This window comes from Carcharhinus amblyrhynchos, chromosome 2, assembly GCF_965287045.1.
Source record: "Carcharhinus amblyrhynchos chromosome 2, sCarAmb.v2.hapA, whole genome shotgun sequence".
Classification (NCBI taxonomy): domain Eukaryota; kingdom Metazoa; phylum Chordata; class Chondrichthyes; order Carcharhiniformes; family Carcharhinidae; genus Carcharhinus; species Carcharhinus amblyrhynchos.
Window position 1 is genome coordinate 84951086 of NC_137325.1, and position 20612 is coordinate 84971697.

At 42.3% G+C, this 20612-nt stretch overlaps 1 protein-coding gene across 4 annotated transcripts in view; it reads right to left on the minus strand.

Moving 5' to 3' along the window:
* stx17 (syntaxin 17) overlaps positions 1-20612 on the minus strand; it is a 104193-nt gene that overhangs the window by 8626 nt on the left and 74955 nt on the right. For all 4 annotated transcript variants that reach the window (XM_080208499.1, XM_080208516.1, XM_080208507.1 and 1 more), the window contains 3 exons: positions 9578-9806; positions 2351-2475; positions 1954-2004 (listed from right to left, as the gene is read on the minus strand). In XM_080208499.1, the coding sequence (XP_080064625.1) occupies positions 1954-2004; positions 2351-2475; positions 9578-9806 (405 nt within the window). The remainder of the gene's footprint in view (positions 1-1953; positions 2005-2350; positions 2476-9577; positions 9807-20612) is intronic.

Consider the following 20612-nt stretch of genomic DNA (forward strand, 5'->3'; position numbering starts at 1 on the left):
AAAAAGGCAATGCACAGAATATTTGTGGAATCATCTTCTTGATAAATAATCTCTAATGCATGTTTACCATTTATGCATTTTACCATCAGCGTTCAAAAGATTCTTACCAATTAATCACAACCATAATGTTGCTACTGTAACACTATTGGGCACCTAAATATCTCTTGCTTAGTCAAAACAAGACCAATAGTTTTGTACAAAATATTATTGCCCTTTTCTCAGACAATTATGTAATTTTAAACCCCATTATTTAAGATGAAATATAAGAACATAAGAAATAGGAGCAGGAGTAGGCCATCTAGCCCTTTGAGCCTGCCCCACCATTCAACAAGATCATGGCTGATCTGAAGTGGATCAGTTCCACTTTCCCACTTTCTCCCCATAACCCTTAATTCCCTTGTCTATCAGAAACCTATCTACCCATGACTTAAATATATTCAGCGAGGTAGCCTCCACCACTTCAATGGGCAGAGAATTCCAGAGACTCACCACTCTTTGAGTGAAGAAGTTCCTCCTCAACTCTGATCTAAACTGCACCCCCCTCCCTTATTTTGAGGCTATGCCCTCTAGTTCTGCTATCCTTTCTAAGCAGGAAGAATCTCTCTACCTCTACCTTATCTAGCCCCTTCATTATCTTGTGAGTCTCTATCAGATCCCCCCTCAGCCTTCTAAACTCTAACAAGTACAGACCCAGTTTATTAAATCTCTCTTCATAGGCTAACCCCTTCATCTCTGGTATCAGCCTACTGAACCTTCTCTGCACTCCCTCCAAGGCCAATACATCCTTCCGCAAATGTGGCAACCAAAACTGCACACAGTACTCCAGTTGCGGCCTCACCAGTACCCTGTACAGTTGCAGCAAAACCTCCCTGCTTTTATATTCTATCCCCCTCGCTATAAAGGCCAACATTCCATTAGCCATCTTGATCACCTGCTGCACCTGCAGACTGGGTTTTTGCGATTCGTGCACAAGGACCCCCAGGTCCCTCTGCACCGTAGCATGCTGCAGCTTTTCACCCTTTAAATAATAATCCCTCCTACTATTATTTCTACCAAAGTGGATAACCTCATATTTGCTAACGTTTTATTCCATCTGCCAGGTCCTCGCCCACTCACTCAGCCTTATTTTGTCATTCTGCAGTAATGGGCCACTGATGTTTGCGTCATATAACAGATTTCCTCAAGATATCAGTTCTTAAATTAATTTGCTGTTTTATATGGTCACATTTTGTACCCTTCAAAATTTTTAATAAACTAAAGATGTATGTGTATAGAGTTCACAACTACTTCAAATGTTGTACCCATTTCATTAATTTACCAGGTGCTTATTTAATAAAGTTGTAAATGCAGTCTAAGTAGCTGCAACAGTTCCTATTTTTTGACTCAAAACATATCAAAATATGCATGATTAAAATAAATGAATATTGAAAGTTTCCAATTAGGCTGGTAAAATTCATAAGCATAACTGTTAATACAGATAATAATTACCATTTGGTGAAAGAGAGAGAGGGTATAATAGAGGAATTAAAAGCAGAAGAGCTGCCATTAGACAAATGGTGGAACAAAATATCAAAGAAAGGAAATTACAACACAAACAAATTTGTGACTAGCAATTAAACAGTTATACCTGAAGAGCACTTGTGATTATACATCTCACAAATGCTGGTACAGATCCTGTTATAATGAACTCCATGGATGTGTGTTCATGTATAATTTGGCATTTGGGTCACTACACACTGATGTTACAACTGGGGTTAAATCTAATTTCTCCAGAACCTGCTGGTGCTGCTAAATATTAAAACAGAATATCCCTTTTAGTTCATACAAAGTAAATCCTGCTCTGCACTTAGCCACAAATTATTATTGCAGGCCCAAAATCTTTGGCAGCTATGAACTAAAGATATGGCTTTCCCTTCATTCCAGTACACATGTAATTGAAAGATAAATACTTACATGAAGTGACTGAGAAAATTCATTTACCAAGTTGCTAAGATCAATTAAATTCTGGAAAATAAATATGTAAATTAGCATTGCAAGCTACTCATACAGACTCCTGAGACAATCAATTAGATATGAATGTCTAAATGTGTCTGCAGTAAACCCTACCAGTAGCCTACATAATTTAACAGAATAATGGAAATTAAACACTCTCTTACCATTAATGTAATCAGAGCAACACTCACCAAAAAATATGCTATACATACTTCTGGATTACTTAAGAATTAGAAACTAGACATAGATGATATCAAATAAGGGCATACTCAAACCATTACTGACGTGTTGTAAAAAAGTTACAACCACTAGTTACCACTTCCCATTCTTATCTTAAATTTAAGTGATCATGACTCGCCTCTTCCAGCTTCTCCCATGATTCAGCAGCATCTTGATCTTGCGGAATCTGTGGTAGTGGCACATTCAGCTGAACCAGATGTTGGGATGACAGTGAACCAGAGTCTCGGGAACTCATAAGTGTTCCTACAACAATTTAAAAAAAGCTGCAGCCAGAATTGTACAACTTCCAGTTTCAGTCTGAAAATTTTAGATGTTTAATAGCACATATTGTTTCATCGCGAGAAACTCCTGGAAAGAGACAAAAATGTCACTCTTCCATGTTTATGAAGTTTCTATTTTAGCAGAAGGTTGTATTGTTTTCTTGTAATATAATCTTGTAAATTATATCATGAATTTACTTTAAAAGATTTAACTTAGTTGTAGTAAAACAATCCTCGCCTAAAACAAGATCGCTTCTTGGCTCACTGATGATTTAGAAAACTGACAGGTGGCAAATAAAAAGTAAGTTTGAAGTTATTTGTTTGCTTCAGGGACTGTTTACCACACAGATAAAAAGTGATCGTTCTTTGCCTATAAATGTAAAGGATAAAAATCAGTTTGTTGTTTCAACTTCATTAAAACAGCACAGGTTTGTTGAATATCAACAAATAATTTCATTACCTCATGAAATAACATTCATTATGGAAATCTGTGCCATATCTACTGATGCACCGCACTTCCTGTGACAGCTTTTCTGCCCTAGCAACATACAGAGATGAATTTCAGCGTGCATTTGGCCACTTTATAATTGTCTCTAGTTTCACCCTGTTTTACCGGCCTACAGGCAATGCCAACTAAACACCACATTTGTTATGTCATACACTTTGATTCTGTAGCCACTGTCTTTAGACAAGAGTGCCCAAGTTGCTGATCAAGTCACTGAGTGAATTTATACCCCATTTCTACTATAAGGTTCCTCTCTGCATATGTCTTCACAATCTCCAGTTAAAATGCTTCCAATGATCAAAAATAGCACACAGTTGCAGCTAGGCTTTTTTTAAACGCTGGCTGGGTATATTTAAGTATTGCAATTTGACTCTGAATCTAATTCTGGCTACTACCAAATATCATGTCAGTTCATGTTACTGTCCTAGAAAAAACTTTGCATTTTTAAAGAATCTTAAGCATCTCTGCATCAAAATATATTGGAATAATGGTTGTAATTTATTTTAAGAGCTTTTCTTTCAAGAGATGAAGTTCCTCGTGACAGGCTAGAGATTGCCAATGATTCAATCATTTTGGCATTCCCAATCCTCATCCCTCCTGTATCCCTTAGCTCCATGATGGGATTCAGAACCATGCCCTCTGTAGTTAGACAGTTTTGGGCAAACCTATTCTAAATTTTAAATAAAACAATTTTGATAAAAAGAAATCTCCATATCAGAATACGGGGTCTAGAGAATTTTGGAATGTTTTCTAAAACCTACTCTAAAATAAAAATCACTAATTGGGCTGGAATTCTGTAATATCGCCCGCAGCTAGGATTCTTCAGTCCTGCTGCTGTGAACGGAGATTTGGCTGAGTGCCAAATTCTCCATTCTCGCTGGCAGTGGTAGCACAGTGAGAGAGACTGGAGAATCCCCGGCAAAGTGTTGCAGACAATTTAAATGGCCTCTGCTTTCATCAAACTAAATATTAGACAAAGTTTTGCTTGTAATTATCTACTCAGTGCCACCAAGATAAAATAATGGGCAGCATTTTGCAGTCCCCTGGGGATGGGTTTGCAGACAGGAAGGGAGGAGGAGCTGTGGGATTACCTGGGTGTCTTTCTCACTGGAAACCTGCCCCACCCTGAACTAGCTGCACTGGCTCACATCTCGGGTGCTCTGTCTGCTCTCACACCATTTAACGACCAGACCACAAGGGCACTTCCCCTTCAGCTGCAATATTTTAACCAGTGACAAGAGGCCATCAGATGGACGGACGTCAGATGGACGTGGCAGATGGAATACAATGTTGGCAAGTGTGAGGTTATCCACTTTGGTAGGAATAATGGTAGGAAGGACTACTACTTACAGGGCGAAAAGCTGCAGCATTCTACGGTGCAGAGGGACCTCGGGGTCCTTGTGCATGAGTTGCAAAAACCCAGCCTACACAGGTGCAGCAGGTGGTCAGGAAGGCAAATGGGATGCTGGCCTTCATAGCGAGGGGGATTGAATATAAAAGTAGGGAGGTCTTGCTGCAACTGTACAGGGCACTGGTGAGGCCGCAGCTGGAGTACTGTGTGCACTTTCGGTCGCCGGACCTGCGCAAGGATATTTTGGCCTTGGAGGGAGTGCAGAGGAAGTTCACTAGGCTGATAGCAGAGTTGAGGGGGCTGAGCTATGAGGAGAGGCTGAATAGACTGGGCTTGTACTCGTTAGAGTTTAGAAGGATGAGGGGAGATCTCATTGAGACGTATAAGATGATGAAAGGGATGGATAGGGTAGAGGTGGAGAGGTTCTTCCCGCTCAGAAAGGACAGCAGGACTAGAGGGCATAGCCTCAAGATGGGGGGGCAGTTTAGAACGGAGTTGAGGAGGAACTTCTTCACTCAAAGGGTGGTGAATCTCTGGAATTCTCTGCCCGTTGAAGTGGTTGAGACTACCTCGCTAAATATATTTAAGACGCGGGTAGATAGGTTTTTGGTAGGCAAGGGGATTAAGGGTTATGGGGAGAAAGCGGGAAAGTGGAACTGAGCCACTTCAGATCAGCCATGATCTTGTTGAATGGCAGGGCAGGCTCGAGGGGCTGGATGGCCTACTCCTGCTCCTATTTCTTATGTTCTTATGTCTACAGGGGGAAGTTCAGCAGTTAAACCAGATTGGGCCTCATGTGGGGAAGATGGAGCTGCCTTCTTCACAAACTCCTTTTCTGATAGAAGGCCTCCCTTTCCAAGGTCTATCCCCCACCATCGGCCTGTGCACCCTGGCCCCCAGCACCCTCACGACTGAGGACCTCCTCTCCAGTCCACTGACAATCTCCCCCCAACTTAATCCGACTCTCGGCTTTTCTTCAGGACAGTCCCAGCAGTGGCCCACACTCCTCGTGGCGTTGCTAGCACCAGATTACTGCCAGCCAGTCATATTGGGACTGCCTCCCCAGGTGGGGACAGAAGGCCTGTCCTTGGCAGTGGGCTGGGAAACCCCAGCACTCTTAAAATCCTCCTAATGCAATGTTATCTAAGCCTTATTCTTTTAATTGTCATGGCACATAAAGGGTCAGAACCAACTATATGCTCACAAATCAACCCTATGTCAACTTCATATAGTTACAAATTTCAGTTGCTCTCAGTGCCAGATGTTGTTGTCCTGGAGAATCATCAAACACCACCTCACTCCTACATTCTGCTCCAGAAAGTTCTCTCTCTGACAAAAACAAACTTGTTTTCATATCAACATCCTGGCATTGGCAGAAACCTGGCATATGGGCATCAACTCCTTCCCCCTCACCGAAACTTCACCACCTCACGGTTCAACCTACTCAAACCAAAATAGAAACAACCAGCATCTAAATAGCACAATTAAATAGCAATATGTTCCATAATGGGAGTATTATCAAATAAAATTTAACAGCCACATAAGGAGGTATTAGGAGGTGTGACCAAAGGCTTTGGGTGAAAACTAAGTTTTAAGGAAAGTCTTAATGGAGGAGGGACGAGGAAATTCCAAAGCCAATAACGGAAGGTTGAAAATTGGAGATGCACAAGAGGCCAGAATTGGAGAAACATAGAGATATTGGAAGAGTCTAGGTTACAGATGGAGGTATTAAAGCTATGGTGGAATTTGAAAATAAAGGCTTTGCTTGGCAGAGAGCCAATATAGGTCAGCTGGGATACAGGTCATGAATGAATGGCATTTGGTGCAAGTTAGGACAGATAACAGAGTTTTGGATAGATTCAAGTTCAAGGAGAGCGCACGTCAATGAAAAGTCAAGTAGGAGATGGTTCTTCTCACCAAGTTCCATCTTGATTCTCCCCCCTACGCATTCAGAACCTTCTCCTTTCACCATCTCAGCCTCTTTCATTAGATCTCATTTCAAACCATGAAATACCTCCCTCCCAACAGAGATCTTTTCCCTGATCCTCTGAATAGAACAATTTCTCATTCTTGGTTAGTTACCTCAACTGACATCAAATGATCTCTTAAGATCCTCTTCTATAATTTTACTGATTCCCTGTCCTCAGTCCAACTCACCTTCACATACATTTCCCCACCCACAACTAGTCCTTTGTCCTTTCCACTGCAATGCAATCATGTCATCCTTCCCCATGCCCTGAGCTCCACATCTATTATGAAGGTATGCTTTCAGCTTGGTCACACTCCTCTATTCAAAAGCAGTCAGCACATCGCCAGCAATGCCATTCCTTCTGTTCCCACACCATTAGCTCCAGAGTGCTCCAAAGGATCTTTGCTGGCATGCCTAACTTCCTCAGCTACATACTGAATGACTTCATTCTCAGAAATGAGGTCATCTTCTGTACAAACTCGGTAAGCTGATAACATTTAGCTTTATCTCTTCCAATAACCAACGATCATACCTGTCTTATTAGATTTCCTGTCTGACATCAAGAATGAACAAATTTTCTCCAACTCCTTCTCCCCCTCCCTCGTCCTGTCATGCAGATTAAACTGAACCACAAAGTTTTGGTGAATTTTTTGACCCAGATATGAACTTCAAACCCAGCATCATATCCACCATCAAAAATCTAACTATTATTTCCACATTTCCCATATCCACCCCCTACTCTAGTCCCACTGTTACTAAAACCTGCACCTACATAGAGGTCAACAAAATGCTATCTCTCCCAATGTCCTCCTTGATTAGTTTCTAGCCTCCTCATATTTGTCCAAAATATAGGCATCCATATTTCCAATCACCATCATCCCATCTTCACTCCCTGTCCAACACTGCATTAAATTCAAAGCCTCAATCATCCACAGCCTTGTCCCATCCTACCTCTACAAACTTCTTCAGGCTTATATTTCCATCTAAAAACACATGTCCTTAAACTGACTATTATATCCTGCTCTCCATTCAACCCACCAGTGGTGGCAAGCCCCTTTAGTCACCTCAGTCTGTAACTCCTTCCCTAAACCTGTCCAACTTAACGCATCTTTCTCCATCAAAAACCATCTCCCCATGTTTTTCATTAAACTTTTAAGTAGCTCTCTAAACTCTCCCTCCATGACTTGACAACTGGTCCTTAAGTTACTTAACCCACTCTAAATAACCTCAGTGATTTTCAACATTAAGGGAACACATAAATGCAGGTTGGTGTCAAACAAGTAAGGACGCAAACTATTCAACAGAATACAAATATTCTTTAGGATTGGTTAAATATGTTTGGTCTCAATCTGCCTTGATTAACCTGCCTTGATCAAATTAGTGAGTTTCTCTGAAGACTGTGAAGGAGCAGAGCTAGTCTACATAGCTTCCACAGAGGAAAAGACTACAATCACTACGTAATCGCACTGTTGTGTTACTGCTACTATATATTTGATTCATTTATTTAATAACTCTGAATGTTTAGCAGTTAAATCCTAAGCAAAGTCAGATCACAATATGATATTTTCAGAGGCCATGCTGTCTATCCTCTAAACACAGTACGAATTTACTCAAATATCTGGTTAATCAAAAAGCGATACAGGAAGCTTTAGGGTTCCCTTTAAGAGTGGTCTAAAACATAGTAATGTCAAATTCAAAATGCTCTTTATCCCCACAGCCCTAATTTTGCAAATAATAGTTAGGTTCTCAGCATCCACAGTTGCTCAGGAAATCAGACAGCAACATCTGGGGTCCATTCATGGATAAGAAAACATGGAAATAATGAAGTTGTTTTGTGACTTGTCCTATTCCTCATATCAAGAGTGTGACATTATAGTACTTTCCTACTAGAAAACCACTAAACATGACATAAAAAAGTTAGGACATGCCTATTCACATGCAAGTGAATTTTAAAATTACTGCCAAAAAAACTGTGGAGCAGGAAATTTACTTTTACAAGTATGGCATCTCATTCTTTCAGATTTTAATTATTGTTCAGAGATTTAAAATATATATATAAGTATGTTTTTCTTTCCCTTTCTTTTATCTCATTCTTTCTGTCTCAATCCTATCTTTACTTCATTTTCTGTTCATGATTTTACACTGAGCCAGGCATTTTTTTCCATTTGTAGAACATGGGCATCACTGGCTGGACCAACATTTATTGCCCATCCCTAGTTATCCTTGAACAGAGTGGCTTGCTAGACCATTTCAGAGGGCAGTTGAGAATCAACCACATTGCTGTGGGTCTGGAGTCACATGTAGGCCAGACCAGGTATGGATGCCAGACTTCTTTTCCTAAAGGACATTAATGAACCAGATGGGTTTTTCCAACAATCGACAATGGTTTCATGGTCATCAGTAGATTGTTAATTCCAGATTTTTTTTAATTGAAAATTCCACCATCTGCCATCGCAGGATTCAAACCTGGATTCCTAGAACATTAGCTGAGTTTCTGGATTAATAGTCAAGCGATAATATCACAAGGCCACCGTCTCCCAAGTGTATAATATCTCACACTACTGATTTAGACTCTGTGTGCCTCAGTAAGATTTCTTCAGTATGATTAGTAAGAACCATTATGTCACCCTGCTGCCCTGTGAGACTCATCTGCTATTATTTTGACATCATTCCTAAGCATGAGCTTCACAGTTGATTTGCAACTTTATTTCGTCCAGACTCTCTCAGTTCCTACTGTACTGGCAGGTTGTGGATGAATCAGAACTCCCTCTAACTAGTTACCAGGAAGAGTGAAGCCCTATTAACAGAGGTCCTGATCTCAGCTACAGAGCACTGCACTGTTTCAGACACCTGATGATTGCAAATTGTCTGTCAAAAGCCTGCAAAGTCAATGACAGCTCTAAACATAATGAATGTCGATCATTCAGGCTCATACATTTCCCCTTAATGCTCGTGCGCTACAGTCTATGGCAAAAGTTTCCATTTCAACCTGTATGAGTGAAGGCAAAAGCAGGTCAAATTGTATACAATATGATTACTATTCTAATTGTGCCCAATATCAGAAGGAAATAAAGGTATACACAGCAAACATACATAAAAGTTATCATATAACAGAAACGTAACATAGGCATAAAATTATACCACAATTGTAGTCCTCACTCAGCTTGCACTGTTGCTGAAATAAGAAGTAAACCATCAAAGCCAGAAGACATCAAACAGCCGCTATTTGCATTTTTGTGCTTCTAAAATATATTACTTACCTTCTATAGTCTGGGACCTCACTAGAGATGAGTGTGGTCCCCGTAAATTGTCCATGCTACAATGTCCACTTGGCTGCTCTGCAAGCTCTGAATGGAGTTTCAGGAACTCTAGCACTGCAACTGCAGCCCGCTTCTGTACAGAGTTGATCATTTTCTCCAAAGCTTGTGAATCTTCATCTCTTACCCGGAGGCATAATGTTTCCATTTCCCTCATGTTAGCTCGTAGCTGCTGTAGGACAAAGTAAGGGGAAATAAATGTCAACACAAAACAGGTCTAGTAGTTATTTCAGTTCTCAGTGAACCTTTGAGATTATTAAAGTAAGGAATACACTGTTGCAATACTTAGACATTGATCAAACACTCACAGTTGAAGTGTACCACTGCCAGAGGCAGAGTAATCCTCTTTACCCAACTAATTGTCTTAGCCTCCAACTCAGAAAAAAAATACACGAATCTATATGAATCGTGGACTCTGGCCTCAAAACATTTGTTCTCAATTCCAGATACTTAAATATTGCTTAAACCAATTCTATCATGAATGGAATTAACAGTTGCCATGCACACTGAATTTTCCCACCACTACAATATCATACACAGTCTTAAAAAAAAGTGACAGTAAACAGAATGTGCACTTTAAAATGTAGCGCTATGCCCAGCAAGGCATCAAGGTCTTGCACCATCTGGTTTAGCCTGAGTGAGTGGAGTCAGTGGTGAGAGAATACAGTTAATACGATAACCATAAACAATGCTTCATTCTTCCTGGTAACTAGTTAGAGGGAGTTCTGATTCATCCACAACCTGCCAGTACAGTAGGAACTGAGAGAGTCTGGACAAAGTAAAGTTGCAAATCAACTGTGAAGCTCATGCTTAGGAATGATGTCAAAATAATAGCAGATGAGTCTCACGGGGCAGCAGGGTGACACAATGGTTAGCACTGCTGCCTCATAGCACCAGGGGCCCAGGTTCAATTCTGGCCTCGGGTCTGTGTGGAGTTTCTACGTTCTCTTCGTGTCTGCGTGGGTTTCCTCCGGGTGCTCCAGTTTCCTCCCACACTCCAAAGATGCAGGTCTGGCCTGACAATTTCCCCCCAGTGTCGGTGGATTAGTAGGGTACGTATGTAGGTTTATGGGGTTAGGGCCTGGGTGAGATTGTTGTTGGTACAGGCTGAATGGCAGTTTCTGTGAAAGACAAACTGGGGGAGGACAGAGTGGGGCGATGAGAGTGAGCCTGTAAAGTAGTGGACAACGTAGGCTAGAATGAATGAGACATTGTAAACAGCGAAAGAGAGGAGGGGCAAGTAGCAGCAGAAGTTAGTTCCATGAATGGTCTTAATCTTACATCATGGATGTGTTCATTTCTATGCAATTTATGCAGAATTACATAGCATGTACAAAGAGAAACAGGTCAGAGGCTCAACAGGGCCATGCAAGAGAACAGGATGCCTCCTCCTACCCTCTGCATCTAACCTGGCATCATAACTTTCTATTCCTGTTGCCTTCATATCTTACCTAGCTTCCTCTTAAATGCATCTATGCTATTTGTCTCAACTCTTCACTGTGATAGGAAGTTTCACATTCTAACCACTCTATGGGAGCGATCTTACCAAAAACATTCTAAATGCTGAACGAGCGAGGAAACGGGAGAGTTTGAGTCTCGTTTCTTCAGCAAGTTGAAAAAATGCAATCTTATGACACCTGGTTAAAAAAGTCTAAATGTGGTTCTCATCGGCAGGAGGAGGGGATGCAGCCTAATCTCACTGAGAAGCTGGCTGCTATACTCTAGGGGCTCCATTGCGCAGGCGCCCTGATCTCCCATTGTACGATATACACAGTATAGTGAGAGATCTCCTGTCACCACCTACCCACACTGTGACCTCGGGACCCACTGCTGATTGCTCCGTGTCGGGTTCTGATCACCCCATGAACTTTGCACCCCATCGACAATGCCCCCAACCCTCTCTAAATATGGCCCCACCGATCACCACCCTGGACATACGCACCTCCCCGCCCCCCGAATAATCGGCCCAGCCAATCAACCCCTCCTACTGCCCCCAGCTGCAGCGTTACCCCATTCCCTCTCCTATAGAGTCGCCATCCCCCAATGGAGCTCACCTACCTACATCATGACCTCCCCGCCCACTAAAGTCCTCCCTCAGGCCCTGCCCCTCAGGTCCCACCCCACTGGGCACTGACCAGTGGACACTGCCAGGGTGCCAGGCTGGCAGTGCCATGCCCCTGGACACACCTGGGGCTTTAATGGCCTCTGTTCCCACCAGGAAGGCCACCACATCTGGTCCCCGTTGGTGTGAGCAGCTGTGATCCTAGCCAGTGAGGACTTCAATTAGCAAGCAGGTAAGGGCAAGAGAGTACAGACGATAGTGTCTGGGAATCATAATGACACAGTAATCATGTCATAAATATTTAAATCAGTTTTGTGCTCACTGGCCAAACAGGGCCAGTAAGATCAGGAGAGGGGGGAAAACTGGCATGAACCCAATTTTTTGCCTTTTGCCCAATCTTACCGGCTCACCTATGCCGATCAACCAGTAGGACAAGCCACTAAGATTGTTCCCAGGGCAAAAGACACATCTTTGAATTCATAATTGGATGTACTGGTGACTGTTTTATATGGAAGACTGCTATTTTTCATATCCTCCACAAGAGGATTTGACTGCCCTAGTAACCTATACATTTGGAAGTCTTGATGACATGAATGGAGAAAGCAGTTTGAAACTTTCAACTGTGGAGAACAAAGCTAAGAAGTCCGGGACATGATTGAGCCAAATCTGTTATGAATGACTAAGCCAGTTGTGCACCAGGTATGGTCAAGGTTCTCTCCTGTAATTGTGGGTTATACTAAATGAGACTGAGGTTCACAGTTTCACACTGTCATGAAGACTCAGCAGACCTTCCAAAAAAGTGAGTGAAACCCAAATTTGGAAGTATCCAGAAGTCCTGCCACTACTTCTAACATCTCATTATCACCAGTGGGGAAAGGGATGAGGGGTGACTCACACGAGGGAAACTCAAACTCAGCAGAGCCATTTGAACTAATTCAAACAGACCCCATTTTCACTGTAGCAAGGGCCTTAACTCACAAAGTGGGAGTTACAAAGTTTTAGAGTAAACAGAAATGTTCTTGAAGGGCAGAGATCTGAAGAACTGTTGAGCAGTGAAGTTATTTAAACTCCCCACCTTTTAAAAATAAACAAAGTCTACCTAGGGCAGTGAGAGAAACTCGTGAGTAAACAAATAGGTCAAAGTCCCAGAGAACTAATGCACGCCTTATTAATAGTCTGCCAAGGCAGTTGGCAGCCCCTATGACAGTCTCTAATTGTGTTGATCCAGCTATTCAGAGGAGTTTATCCCCCCCTCGAGGCAGGTGCACCAAGCCAGGAGATCTTCCAACCTTGGGGGCAAAAATCTAGGCCCAGAGTAAATAAGCACAAACAAGGATAGTAAAAGATGAGACAAGGAGGCTGTTTAAACAGATCAATTACAACTGGAGAGTAACGTTGCATGGAGAGTGGAAGAAGTCAAGAATTTTAGAATGAACCACTACGCGGAAGTTTCTCCCATTGGCAGATACTGATGGTAATGCGCGAGTGGAAGGTAGGGGATAAAATTCTAGATATTGGGAATGGCCAGATTACTAGGAATGATAAGGCTGACATGCAATTATAGGTACAAATGCGGAGCTTATGCAGAGAGGGAGAATGAATGAAGACAGGGGGACAGAGGGTGTGAAGAGCTATTGTGCACTCTGAAGTCACAGGAGACTGCATTACTAGCAGTACCTCCACCCTTAACCTCTGTACGGATATCTCAGAATACATGTTCAAAATCATGAGGGGGCTGGGCAGAGTAGATAGAAAGAAACTGTCCCCCCTCATCAAAAGTTCGAAAATGAGTGGACACACAGTTAAAGTAATTTGTAAAAGAAGCAAACGTGATGTGAGAAAAAAACTTTTTCACACAACAAGTAATGCTGGAATGCTGCCTGGAAGTCCAGTGGAGACAGATTCAACCAAGGAATTCAAGAGGGCATTAGATGATTATTTGAATAGAAACAATGAGCAGAGGAATGGGAAACAGCAGATTATGGCATTAAGTCACAATGCTCATTTGGAGAGCCACTGTAGGCATGATGGGCCAAATGGCCTCCTTCTGCACTGTAACAATTCTATGAAATGCAACTTGCCTACTTTTGGATCAATGACTATTTCTTTTCCACAGAATCAAAGAATGACTGAATGTAGTTATGTTAAAAATGAAGTGAATGTTTGTCTAGTTGAACACATAGCACTGCTAACCGCTAAAACAGTACACCACATGCAAGACACACAGAGACCTTAATGGTTATAATCAGTGATGTGGACATGCCGGTGTTGGACTGGGATGAACACAGAAGTCTCACAACACCAGGTTAAAGTCCAACAGGTTTATTTGGTAGCAAAAGCCACTAGCTTTTGAAGCTAATTGCCTTCATAAGAACAGGATATGTGACTTGACTCATCCATCGACAGATCCGACACGCCACAGCGAAAAACCACATCGACCTCCTCAGAGGACAAACCTGGGATACAGCAGACAGAGTACCCTTCGCCATCCAATACTTCCCCAGAGTGGATGAGCTACAACATCTTCTCCAGAGTCTTCAACATGTCATTGATGAAGATGAACATCACGCCAAGGCTATCCCCACACCCCCACTTCTTGTCTTCAAACAATCGCACAACCTCAAACAGACCACTGTCTGCAGCAAACTACCCAGCCTTCAGAACAGTGACCACTACACCACACAACTCTGCCACACCAACCTCTGCAAGACGTGCCGGATCATCAACACAGATGCCATCATCTCAAGTGAGAAACCATCCACCAGGTACAAGGTACATACACTTGCAATTCGGCCAATGTTGTCTACCTGATATGCAGCAGGAAAAAATGTCCTGAGGCACGTACACTGGGGAAACCATGCAGACACTACGACAATGGATGAATGAACACCGCTTGACAATCACCAGGCAACAGGGTTCTCTTCCTGTTGGGGAACATTTCAGCTGTCATGGCGTTCGGCCTCTGATCTTCAGGTATGCGTTCTCCAAGGCGGCCTTCACGATACACAACAGCGCAGAGTCATTGAGCAGAGACTGATAGCCAAGTTCCACACGCATGAGGACAGCCTCAACCAAACTAGGCTTGTACTCGTTAGAGTTTAGAAGAATGAGGGGAGATCTCATTGAGACGTATAAGATGATGAATGGGATGGATAGGATAGAGGTGGAGAGACTCTTCCCGCTCAAAAAAGACAGTAGGACTAGGGGGCACAGCCTCAAGATAAAGGGGAGGCGGTTTAGAACGGAGTTGAGGAGGAACTTCTTCACTCAAAGGGTGGTGAATCTCTGGAATTCTCTGCCCGTTGAAGTGGTGGAGGCTGCCTCGCTAAATATTTTTAAGAAGCGGGTTGATGGGTTCTTGATAAGAGAGGGGATTAAGGGTTATGGGGAGAGGGCGGGAAAGTGGAACTGAGCCACAACAGATCAGCCATGATCTTATTGAATGGCGGGGCAGGCTCGAAGGGCTAGATGGCCTACTCCTGCTCCTATTTCTTATGTTCTTATGTTCTTATCTGTAACCCCCATGACTTGCCTGGACTGCAAAATCTCACTAACTGTCCTGTCTGGAGACAATACACATCTCTTTAACTTGTGCTTTATGCTCTTTCCACTTATATTGTCTGTACCTTTAAGACTTGATTACCTGTAAAGATTTGTATTCCAACCATTATTTTATAAATTGAGTTTGTGTCTTTATATGCCCTGTTTGTGAACAGAACTCCCACTTTCCTGACGAAGGAGCAGCACTCCGAAAGTTAGTGGTTTTTGCTACCAAATAAACCTGTTGGACCTTAACCTGGTGTTGTGAGACTTCTTACTTTGTCAGTGCCAGGGTTCTCTTTTTTTGGGAGTCACACTGGTCACTGTTTTCATAGCTGGTATCATCAGCCACGTGTAGAGTGTAACACGGCATTGCATAACTGTCACTAACGTGAATATTAACTGGTTGCTATCACTATGGCTATGTCCTACCTAACTGAGATGTTTGCTGGAGGTGCCACTGGTTTTGTCACGTTTGATGGGGAATTGAAATGTAAGATAACTCACCAATCTAAAACGACAGTTCTCAGGTTATTGTCTGAAGTCTCCTACCAACAACAAACACCATTGTTAATTAAAACAGCAGAAAAGTTTATTTCAATGTATGGCTCAATATTCAGTTGTCACAAATATCATTCAGTGACAACTGAGGCCAACTGGTTGGAAGACCAGGGATTTCAATAAATAGTTGAAGCTTTTCAACTTGGACTCATCAAGACGCTTTGCAAGAACAAGGGGAAAACAACAATTTATACTGTACGAGAAGAGAGCGCTGATTGATTGAGGCATTGCAATGGAGAATACACCAGTTGATGCTGACTGACAGTTAACTACCAGGCACTGTTTGACATTTAAACCAAGCAGATTGACCCTGATTGGTTAAGGCATTGCCCTTGGAATTGATTGACTCTTACTTACTTTGTTTAACTGAAACAGGTTCAATGTGTGTACATGTTCTTTCTGTCTGCAAATAACAGGGCCGTGTATATTAATATACGTAGCTTCCAGAACATGCAAATACAACATATTGTGAGCTCAACTGACAATCTTAAATTGCTGAATCCCCCACTATTAACATCCTAATGGCTACCAGCGACTAGAAACTTAACTGGACCAGCCATACAAATACTGTAGCTACAGGAGCAAGTCATTGGCTGGGAATTTCACAGAGAGTAACTCACATCCTGATTCCCAAAAGCCTGACCATCATCTACAAAGCACATGTCAAGAGTGTGATGGAATACTCTCTACTTGCCTGAATGAACACACCTCCAACAACTCTAGGCTTGACCCCATCTAGGACAAAGCAGTCCACTCGAGTGACTGATGCAAGGTTATTCATTAGCTGAAACGTTCAACTCCATTTCTCTCTCCATAGACACTGCCAGACCTGCAGAACATTTCTACCAATTCCTGAACTTAATGTTAATATTTATCTTCAATAATGGTTCTTGTACATTCTACTCGGGTACACTTATTTTCCACTTTCACCTTCCTCTCTCTTTTAAAAGTAAAAGCCAAATGCTTATTAAACAATTCAACTCAATTAGCAACTGATGAAACAATATATATATATAGCGCGACGGACAACGCAAGAGAACGGCAGTGGAAATAATTTAAAATGTTGATCAGTACCATTCACAACAAATATATTCAACAAGGCAGGCAGTAATGAATATCATGGATGAGTAAAAGGACAAGGGTAAAATTGAAACTAAAGAAAAATATGTGCACAAAGCATATAGACTGTAAAAAGGAATACAAGGATGTGAGGACAGAAGCAAAAAAACAATTAGGAAGGCAAAGCCAGACCAGAAAATTAAATTCTCAAGGAATAAAAACAAAAACGCAAGCGTTCTATGTTCTCATCAATTACGATAAATCAATCAAAATAGGAGTTGAACCATAAACCATAACCGGATGCACAGGTAATGGCAATGAAATGGAAAAAATACAGAATATTCTACGTAAGTATTTACCAGAGGTACTAACAAAATGGGCATGACACTAGAAAAAAAAAACAAAAACATATGAAAGCATTTAAGATAGAAAAGGTGGAGATAAATTGATAAACTAATCAAATTGAAGACAGAATAAAACCCTAGGTTAGGATGGATTGCAATGTGCATATTAAACAACTTAACATTTATGCAGGACATTTAGTGTTGTAAAATGTCCCAAGGCACTTGAAGCAAATTGGTCTGTGTGAGACAGAGAAGACTAAGAATGGTCATCTACTTGGCACTCCTGGCTGAAAATGATTGCCTTTTGAATCAACGTGTTTGACTTTGCCATCATTGAGAATGGGAATGTTCATGGAGCCTCCCCTAATGTTTAAATAACCACCAATATTCATGTCTGTTCTTAGATGCGTTCCCCATGGCTGCGACATGCCAGCTGAATGTCTTTGGGCATGATGGTGACTCGCTTGGCAGGGATAGCGCACAGGTTGGTGCTCTCAAAGAGCCCCAACATGTAAGCCTCACTGGCCTCGTAGAGGACCATGATGATGAGCTCTGGAAGTGTAGATTGGTCCTGAGCAATCTCACCCACAGCCGCTAGGAGGGCAGCTTGTGGATCAGTAGATCAGTGGATTTCTGGTAGTGGTGGATCTCTCACAGAGCCACAGTGCCAGGCTTGTGAGGCTTCTTCACTCCACTCGTGGCTGGAGCGCTCTTGCAGATAGCCTTAGTAGCCAGCTGCTTGCAGAGAACTTTCCCACCAGTTGACTTGCCTGCTGTCTGCTTGGACCTGGCCATCTTCAATTACAAGCCTTTAATGAGTCTTGAAAGGCAGGACTTAGGTTTGACCTGACCTCTTGGTTGTGGGATCAATGACAGGTTTCCACTGACAGGTTTCCAAGGGGGTGAAGCCTGACAAGGGTAAGGACTGAAGGAGGATCCACTGGGAGAGCCCAAATGCCGGTGATCTGTGTTCAATGGGGCAGTGGGAGGTCAAGCTAGTGATTAATGTTGGGGGTGGGGAGGTGAAGACTCTGCCATCAACTTAAGCGGGGGGTCCCCATGTCTGCGGTGGCGAGGAAGGGAGGTCTTCAATTTCACATTGAGATCAGGGCGGGATCTGTGAAACCGGTCTTGCCATTGTGATTAGGGCGCTCCCCTCTCTACCACTGCAAAACTCATTCCTCTACCATAAAATGACTCAGTGCAGGAAGACTGTAATCAGATTCATGCCAGACATGCTGGCACAAATCGCACTAGCTTTCTCACCTGAAATGACACTTAGTCATTTTTTGGTGGGGGAGAAATACTGCCCAAGATCTCCATAAAAGTGTGTCAGGCATTCTGGGTGCATAAACAGCCCAACTCCGTTGTGATTATCCCAATATTGTGTGGATATTTGGCATGCCAGCTGGGGTGAGCACCTCACTGTCTGAGATATTCTGTAAAAAGTCTGACAACACCAGGTTTTAGTCCAACCGATTTATTTGATAGTAAACGCACAAGCTTTTGAGGTTTCCCTCTTCGTCAGGTGAATGGAGAGTTCTGGCCTCAGACAGAGCATATAAAGCACAGACAGTTTAGAGATTACTGATTAGAATGCGAATCTTTACACCTAACCTGCTGTTCAAGTCCAAAAGTGGCCGACAATGTGAGTGGAAGGAGCACTGATCACAGGTTAAAGAGATGTGTATTGTCTCCAGACAGCACAGTGAGTGAGGTTTTGCAAACCCAGGCAAGTCACGGGGGTTACAGATAGTGTGACATGAACCCAAGATCCCTGCTAACAGTGCTGTCTGGAGACAATACACATCTCTTTAACCTGTGATCAGTGCTCCTTCCACACACATTGTCAGCCACTTTAGGACTTGAACAGCAGGTTAGGTGTAAAGATTCACATTCTAATCAGTAATCTCTAAACTGTCTGTGCTTTATATGCTCTGCCTGAGGCCAGATCTCTCCATTCACCTGACGAAGAGGGAAACCTCGAAAGCTTGTGCATTTACTATCAAATAAATCGGTTGGACTAAAACCTGGTGTTGTCAGACTTTTTACTGTGTTTACCCCAGTCCAACGCCAGCACATCCACATCATGAGATATTCTGCCCTGCCATCTGATCTTCAGAAGCTTCTGAAGGCAGTTCAAGTGAAAGTGGTTGAGCTTCTTGGCATGATGCTGGTGTACAAGCCTCATCTCACCTGAGAGACAAAAACAATTGCTTTTTCACAGCCAAAAGTACTTTTCCGGAAATGTAATCGCTGTTTTAAGAAACATGACAGCCAATTTGCAGACAGCAAACCTTCACAAACAGTAATGTGCTAATGACCAGATAATTTGTTTCCATAAAACTTGTTGACTGAAGAATAAATATTGACCAGGACCCTATAGATAACTCCCCTGCTCTTCTTCAAAACCATGCCATGCTTTCTTTTACATCCACATGAGAAAGAATTCAAAGCCTGAATTTAATACTGAAACAGACAGTAGCACATTGAAGTCTCAGCCTTGATTTTTGCACTCAAGTGAGACTTGAAACAACAACTATCTTGATTCAAAAGTGAGGGTGCTTTCACTGAGCCATGGCTGACACTCAAGATACAACAACATTTGAATTTCATACCATCCAGGACAAAGCAGCCTTCAAGACCCACCATCCTAATTACTGACTCCCTCCACCATCATGTCTGCCTTTTGGAAGATTCAGTGCAGCAGCTCATCGATACTTCTTTCACAGCAGTCTCCCTATCTCTAATGCCATAAAGAACATGGAGAGCAAGTGCCTGGGAACGCCACCAGCTACAAGCTCCTCTTAAAGTTAGGCATCATTCTGACTTGGGATTAAATAGTCATTGCTTTATTGTCACTTTGTCGAAACCCTGGAACTCCCAACCTAACAGCATTGAGGGTGTACCTACACTACAGGCATTGCAGCGTTTCAAGAAGACAGCTCATCACCACCTTCTCACAGGCAATTAGATCAGAAAATAAATGCTGGCCTCATTCGCAATTCCCATATCCAACACATTTTTTAAAAATTCCCTTCATTTAGACATTTAGTAATTTTACCTTTGGGCTAATGACAGAAAGAAAATATGCCTGTGTGCCAAGATACTGGGTCTAAATAAAATTGGCTGCTATTTGCTAGGTTCACTATTTTTCACCTGCAATTAGTGATTCTTTGGCACACTGTAGGCAGCCGTTTAAGGCTTTCACTTTCCCGTAGGTTTTACTTGGAGTAGTGAATTATAAGAATCTAATTTAGTATCTATATGCTGCAACGTTGTTAGTGGAAGTTAACCTTTAGTGATTTGAGAGAAAACATCTGGCAGTCAGCTCTTCTTTGCCTCTTTACGAAATCCTGAGAACCAATAGCAACATGGTGCAGTGCAATGTACACACGTATGGACGCTTACA